Source organism: Bison bison, unplaced genomic scaffold, assembly GCF_000754665.1.
Source record: "Bison bison bison isolate TAMUID 2011002044 unplaced genomic scaffold, Bison_UMD1.0 scf7180017864312, whole genome shotgun sequence".
Taxonomy (NCBI): Eukaryota; Metazoa; Chordata; class Mammalia; order Artiodactyla; family Bovidae; genus Bison; species Bison bison.
The window spans coordinates 1,581,582-1,589,200 of NW_011494884.1; the positions used below are offsets into that span (position 1 = coordinate 1,581,582).

Consider the following 7,619-nt stretch of genomic DNA (forward strand, 5'->3'; position numbering starts at 1 on the left):
TGCCATGCAGGATCTTAGTTTCCCATCCAGGGATCAAACCCGCACCCCCTGCAGTGGAAGGGCAGAGGCTTAACCACAGGACCACCAGGGCGGTCCCTACCTTATTCCTTTAATGCATGTTTAATAGAGATGCATGGTGAAGAGCTGTGTTTTGCTAAGTCTAGAAAGCTCATCCAGTAAGTTGGAAATCTACTGCACGTGACGAAGCAGTCCGTCGTCGTGTGCTTGGCGGCAGTTTCCCTTCTGAGCGCTCTCTGAAATCATGGCACAACTCAGATTCAGTGAGAGCACAGTAACTTGGCTTTTTGTCAGCTTTACAAAGTGCCGGCTGCTTTGATCAGCTATTCACTGTGTGGGGCCGGGGGCAAGAAGAGTGGCGGCCACACAGCACAGATGGGGAGGGCGGGTCAAAGCTGCCAGCCCTTCACTTGGGGGGCCTGGAGCAGAGCCCTTAACCCTTCATTCCCGCATTTCCTTAAGTGGTGACTCAAACCACACCATTTACCCCTTTAAAGCTGAGTGACTTTTAAGTACATCCGTAATGCTATGCAACCATCAACCCCATCCGATTCCAGAACATCCCCATCACCCCAAAATAAACCACCTACTCATTACCAACCGCCCCCTTCCCTTCCCCCAGCCCTGGCTGTCTCTGGTTCCTGCCTCTCTAGATTTCATGGTTCTGGACATTTCCTATAATCATATACTCTGCGGCTTTTCTTTCTGTTTTTCCCGCTTACGTAGTGTTTTCCAGGCTCCTCCACGCTGCAGCATGCATCACAACTTCATAGCTTTTGGGGGGAGGTGAATAATATTCCATTGTGTGGAACCACCACATTTGTTTATCCGTCCATCATCATTCGATGGATATTTAGGCAGCTTCCACTTTTGGGCCATTATGAATAATGCTGGAATGGACACTCATGTGCAAGTTTTTGTGTGGACACTGGTTTTCAGCTTAGGTTCTTTTTACATTGGGAGTAGCTATGGCACCCCTGAGTAGGGAGGCCGGAAGAATTCACTGAGTTGGGTCGTACGCCCTTAAATTAGCACCGGGAGCACAGTGATTGTGCTGGAAGGGGTGCAGGAACTTGCATCGTCTGGCCTGTTTCCTGCCAACGCTTGCTCCTGGCACCTGCACTCCACCGGGCCCACGTGGTCGGGGTTGGGGCTGACAGGTTGACCCTCCGCTCAAGACCCAGGCCAGCCAATCAGCACTCACCTTTGCTTGGCCCGTCTCCCAGAGGAGACGACAAGACCCAAGTGAGACAATCCAGAACCTTCCCTGAAACCTTAGGAAAGGCCTCCTCTTCTGGGCAAGGCGGGGGAAGCATGAGAGGTCAGCCTTGTGAGAATCTGTGTCCAGAGCCACTGGAACTAGCCATGCCTGAAACTAGCTCTCTAATTTTCCCTGGGCTTCAACTAGGCTTCTCTGAGGAGCCTGAAATTGTTCCTCTCTCACACAGACCAATGGGGCCGAGGGGCTAAACTTGCTCTGATGGAAGAGGAGGGGGAGACAAGGCTCAGCCTGAGTGCCTCCATGCATGTCCAACAGACAATCCCAGCAGCCAGAATGTCTTCTCTTCAAATACCAAGAGGTGAACACAGGTCTTCTGAACCAGAACTGATCTCTCTTGTAATTCCTTCTCTGGAGACTGTGGTTCAGGGACGTCACCTCCTATCAGGCGAGGGAGGGGCTGGGTTGCTCCTGGGCGCACAGCCTGGACAGGCTGGGCAGAGGGTCCATCGAGGGTCCAGCTCTAGGTCCAAGAGCTGCCCTTGGGAGGTCGATCAGGGTGGGGCCCAGGGACCCCAGCAGCCCCCCAGCCTGACCCCCACAGCCACTCTGCCTGCCCAACACCCTGCACGCTCGGTCCCCGCCCCGACGACCTCTCACCTTTGACTGTTGTCCCCTCACCCTCCATATGGGGCCAGCTGCAGGCAGAATTGTGTTCCGCCAAAATGCAAACACTGCGGTTATAACCGCAGCACCTCAATATGTGACTGTATTGAGAGTCAGGATCTTAGAGGTAATTAAGGAAAAGTGAGGCCATTGACTGGGGCTCATCCCATAGGACTGGTATCCTTATAGGAAGAGATGAGGACTCAGACACACACAGGGAGGACCATGTGGGGACACGGCCAGGTACACACCAACGGGCGAGGCCTCAGAGAGAACCAGCCCTGCAGCACCTCGATCTTGGACTTCCAGCCTCCGTGAGAAAATAAATGTCTGTGAGGCTTGTTACAGCGTCTCCAACGAACGAATACAGCATCTACATGCCAGCAAAAATCCCAAATGTGGCAGCACTACACACCTCCCACCCATCCTGTCTCCCAGGGCTGCACCTCGGAGTCTTCCCACAGCCACCCCAGACCACGAAAAGGCCCCTGAGCTAGGAAGACACAGAGACCCAGCTGTAACATCTGGGACTTCCCAGGTATCTCTCTCCTTCTCACCTTCTCTCTCTCCCTCTCTCCACCCCACTGAGATTGTGTCTTGCAGTGAGTGCATGGGGGTCCAAGGAAGCCCATAGCCTTTTCTAAGGCAGCCTTGGAAGTCACCACGTGAATCCTTCAGGCTCACCTGTTGATGGAGGAGGACATGAGGCTTACCCAGGTTTGAGGGGGAGGGGTGTGGTCCCCTTGGGAACACAGCTCAGAGTACAAGGACAAGTTTTAAACTACCCCTCCTCTCTCGGCACTTCAGCCCCATGCCTGGACCTCTGATGCACAGCGGCTGCCCCAGGGCCTTTGCATAGGCTGGCCCCCCACCAGACTGCTCTTTCCTCAGGCCTCTTGAGAAGCTGAAACCCCATTTAATGTTGCCTTCCCTCCTGACTCCCCCAACTCCACCCATCCCACCACCTGATACAAGATGCACAGAGGTTTCCTGTGGCTGCAGTATCTGTGGCCATAAACCCAGAGGTGCAAAGCAAGAAACATTTACTCTCTCACAGTCTGGAGGATGGAGGGTCTGGAGACAGTTTTGTGGGGGTGAAAGCAAGGTGTGAGCAGGGCTGGCTCCTTCGAGGTCTCCCGGGGAGGCTCTGCCCTCACCGTGTCCAGCCTCTAAAGGCACCTGCGTCCCCTTGGCTCCAAGCTGCATCATTCCAACCACTGCTTTCATCACCACGTGGACTTGCCCCCTGACTCTGAGCCTCCTACCTCCCTCTTTTTCTTTTTGAATATTTATTTATTTGGCCGCACTGGGTTTTAGACACAGCACACAGGATCTAGTTCCCTGACTAGGGATGGAACTAAGGCCTCCTGCATTGGGAGACCAGAGTCTTAGCCACTGGACCACCACTCCCCAGCCTCCCTCTAATAAGGACCCACTGTGAGCACCCCCATCTCAAGATCTGTAATCTAATCACATCTACGAGGCCCCCTTTTAAGGGAACATCCATGGGTTCCAGGGATGGGGCCTGGGTGTCTCTGGGAACCACTGTTCCACTCTGCACCCCTGATTCATCCACATTGCCCCCCGCCACGGCCCCTTGAGTGTCATCTCCACAAGGCAGGGGGTCAGGCATATGGCCCAGGCCCCATCGCTCTGCTAGAGTGAAGGTCTCAGGCCTGGTCTAAGGGCCCCCACCTCCCCTCGGGGCCCAGCTTGGAGAAGGGATGTCCTTGAGCAAGTCGACACTTCATATCCAACACACACATTTATCCAGCTCTTCCCACTGACCTTCAGTTACACAAGCAAACTAGGAACAGCTGTTCCTGGTAGAATGTAAAACTGTGCCGAGACGCTGAAGGCCTTGGTCCCCTCTGTGTCCTGGTACCCGTTGGTCCATGCCCCGTCCCCTGAGCAGACCCAGTAACTTTGAGGAAGATCCCCCCAAGAACCTGGCCGGGCAGAGGGATTAGGAAGGGCAGGAGGCATGAGGACCAGTGTCTGTGGACAGTGTAGGTCTTGTCCAAGGGCCAGAAGCATCTCCCCACAGTTAGTCATGAGCTCAGAGTTACCGGGGATGGACATCCTGAAGCCCGAGGCCCTTAGGACCAAGAGCCGCAGTGCAGGCGGCAGGAGGGAGCGTCGCACCTGGACGTTGTCTGGGCTCCCAGGGATGCAGGTGGAGCTTGGGTCATCCTCTCGCCTGAGGTCATCACCCTTTGCTTTCACACACTTCCTCCAGATTTTTTCCTCTGCTTTTACACACGTGCACACATAGGGCCAGGAAAGCTGTAGCCCGCGTCCTTCCAGCTTCGCCAGCCCGGCCTGCAGAGAAACTAATAGCTAAAACCACAGCCCCAGTGCTGTCTCTCAGTGGAGGATGTGGGTCCTGTGTCCATCCCTGAAACAAGCAGATGGCCAGGGGAATGGAAGTCAGCAACTGACCCAACCTGGGCTGGGGTGGGGTCACCATCACTAAACCCCCTGGGCTGACCGATTCAGAGGGGGATTTTTCTAAGGGAGGTGCTGAAGTCAGAGAAAAGAAGAATGGTCGGCAGGCAAGGCTGGATCAAGGAGCTCGGAAGAGATAATGTGTGTTTGCATATGGTACAAGAGGTAAATGTAAATATACAGTTGTCTGGGGAAGGTTTACCACTCCCTGCTGTTTTTTCTTTTAAATCATTGCTGTTGTTATTCAGTAGCTAAGTCAGGTATGACAATTTGTGACCTGTGGATTGCAGCACACCAGGCTTTCCTGTCCTTCACTATCTCCAGGAGTTTGCTCAAACTCATGTCCATTGAGTCAGTGATGCCATCCAACATCTCATCCTCTGTCATCCCCTTCTCCTCCTGTCCTCAATCTTTCCCAGCCATCAGGGTGTTTTACAATGAGTCAGCTCTTTGCATCAGGTGGCCAAAGTATTGGAGCTTCAGCTTCAGCAGCAGTCCTTCCAATGAATATTCAGGGTTGATTTCCTTTAGGATTGATTGGTTGATCTCCTTGCAGACCAAGGGACTCACACGAGTCTTCTCCAACACCACAGTTCAAAAGCATCAATTCTTCAGTGCTCAGCCTTCTTTATGGTCCCACTCTCACATCCATACATGACTACTGGAAAAACCATTATCATTCTTTGTTTTTTTTCACTCAACAAAGTATCAAGTTGGGACCCCTGGATCTAGTCCATTCTTTCTCACTCAGTGCAGTGCTCTATCTCTGGGGTATGTTCCAGTGTGGTCAGCCCAGGGCAGCCACCACCTCACACAGCACCTGTGGGTCTTACAAAAGGCGCCCCTTTCTGCAGTGAGACATAGCCCCACTCCTGCCCTCACCTTCATCCTTGACCACAGCCAGCATGCATCACCACACACATTTAGGTGATTTCTGATTTTTTTTTTTTTAAATATTACATCCTGCATCAGCCTTCTTGTGCAGAGATGGGAGTGTTTTTCTAGGGCAGAAACCAAGAATGCTGGGCCATAGAAAATGTACTTTTTAAATTTTAATAGCTGCTCCCTGATGGCCTCCCAGCGAGGCTGCACCAACTGGCACCCCTTCCAGGAGCACCAAATTCCCCCCTTCCCTCCTTGGCACATGATGATAGATGACTTTCTCAACATTGCCCATCTGATGGGTGAAAGTGGCCTCTCATCACGGCTTGGATTCAGGCCACATTCAAATGCCAGAATTCACTGGCAGGCTTGAAGAGAAAGCAGCAGCCGTGGTGAGCCACACAGCCCCACCATGAAGTGACACACCCCCCGACGTGTCCTGCACCATTCCCCAGCCACCATCTGGACCTATGTGGGGAGAACCATGTCTGCCTGCAGGCTCTGCTTATGCTTGTGACCCTAAGCCACTGCCACAAGCCCTCACTCTGCACCATTCTCAGTGCCTCCTAGAGCCCTTCAGTCTGTGTCCCTCTCAAAGTTCTCAAATGCAGGAAGAACTCTGTTACATCATGGGGTTGATTGCTCTAGCATCTCTTCGGCGTCCCTGGATACAGCCCTTCCTGCTACCCACCCTCCTCTACTCTGATGTCAGCATCTCAAGTTTCCTTTATTTAGATGGCAATTTCCCCTCCTCCCCACCACCAGGGCAGGTGGTTCTGCTCACTTCCATCCCCTGACCACACGGTTGGTTCAGAGATGGGCACGTGGTCCACAGCATCCAATAAGAGATGGCCCGGGGACTGTGGCTTGAGAGTCAGTCTGCTGGGTTTGCTGCCGTTTAGAGAAATGTTGCCTGAGGATGAAGCCAACACAAAGATGGAGAAAGAAACCGTATTCTGATCACGTCTTTGTGCAACTTGATCCAGCCCTGCCTGACGTCAGTGTGCTCCGAAATGCCCCAGTTTACTGAGCCTATAGATTTCCTTTCCCCGACCAGAGCCAGTGTGAGCTAGGTTTTTGCCACTAGCACTTGAGCCAAGGTAGCGGGTATGCCTGTGAATGGTCAGAGAAGGGTCCTTGCTAAACCTGATCTCAGCAGATCAATATAACGGTCTTCTGAGCAGGTGCAGAGTCTCCATGCTCCAGAACAGGCCACTGAGGCTCTGAGAGTAAGGGTGGGGGTTGAGGGGGAGTAGGATAAGCAAGACCTTCCCAGAGGGGAGCCAGTAGGGAGGGAGCTCTGCCCTGAAACCCAAACCACACTTCAAAGTAGAGGCCACCGCTCCCCTCAGAGTCGGGGACGTGGGTTCAGAAGTGCCTGGATCTCTAGAACTGGACCACAATCGACAGCAGGAGCTGAGAGTGGGGGTGGGGTGTGGGAGGCGAGCGGTTGTAGGAATTGTAACTGAGGTGTAGGAATATTTGCATTGGAACCTCGGCCCCCACATGCCCTGGGGAGCCTTTGATCCTTTGGCTCTGTGACCTCCCACAAGTTAGTTTATTCCTCTGAGGCCTCAGTTTCCTCATTTGATAAATGGAATAATAGTTTCTATCTCGAAAGATGTGAGAAGTAAACGGGTATATACGGTAGGCGCTTAACTAGTGCACCGCACACACTAACCTCCCAACAGACGTCAGCTATTAACATTGCCCTCCCCACATCCACAATAGGCGCAGACCCCTGGTCTTCGCTGCCCCCCAGTAGCGCCCAGAGCCCACCAGAGTCGGTCCCACCGCCCCAGCGTCTTATTCTCTCATCCCAGCCCCTCCCAAGATCCCCCGGCCCCCGGCCTCAGCGCAGCCCGGCTCCACCCCCCGACCCCCTCCCGGTGCCCACCTCTACGTCGACCCCTCCCACTCTCGCACCTCGCCCCTCACCAGACCCCCACCGCTCACGCCCACCCAGCCCCCACCATCTTTCTACCACGGTGCAAAGGCTCCCCCAAGCGTCCGCCGGGCGCGCTGCGGCTGCCACTCCGGGTCCCCACCAGTGACCGCGAATCCGTGCTCAGCTCGAGGTCCGCGTTCGCGCGGTCTGAAGGCAGAGGAGGGGTCCGTCCTCCGGGAGGCGGCCCCTAGCTCCTGACTCTGTGCTCCCGCCCGCAGGCCTCCGCCTCTCTCTGGGCCGTCCGAGGACACTTGAGAAGTGCCTTCCTTCGGGCGGCCGCAGCCAAGGTCCCCGTGTAGATTCGCCGGGCCGGGGCGTGTGTGAAATCTGAGCAGCATCCTCTGGGGGCGCGGGACTCTGGCTGGAGCGGGACGCGGACCCTTTAAGGAGAGGCGGGGCGAGCGCCGGCGGCAGTCATTAGCATATATTAGCATGTCC

At 54.4% G+C, this 7,619-nt stretch overlaps 1 protein-coding gene across 1 annotated transcript in view; it reads left to right on the forward strand.

The window, feature by feature from the left end:
• The first annotated feature begins 5,862 nt into the window (after positions 1-5,862).
• Positions 5,863-7,619, forward strand: part of MMP17 (matrix metallopeptidase 17 (membrane-inserted)) — a 27,207-nt gene continuing 25,450 nt past the window's right edge. Inside the window, exons 1-3 of the mRNA XM_010852520.1 lie at positions 5,863-5,953; positions 7,057-7,311; positions 7,400-7,497. Of these exons, the coding sequence (XP_010850822.1) occupies positions 5,863-5,953; positions 7,057-7,311; positions 7,400-7,497 (444 nt within the window). The remainder of the gene's footprint in view (positions 5,954-7,056; positions 7,312-7,399; positions 7,498-7,619) is intronic.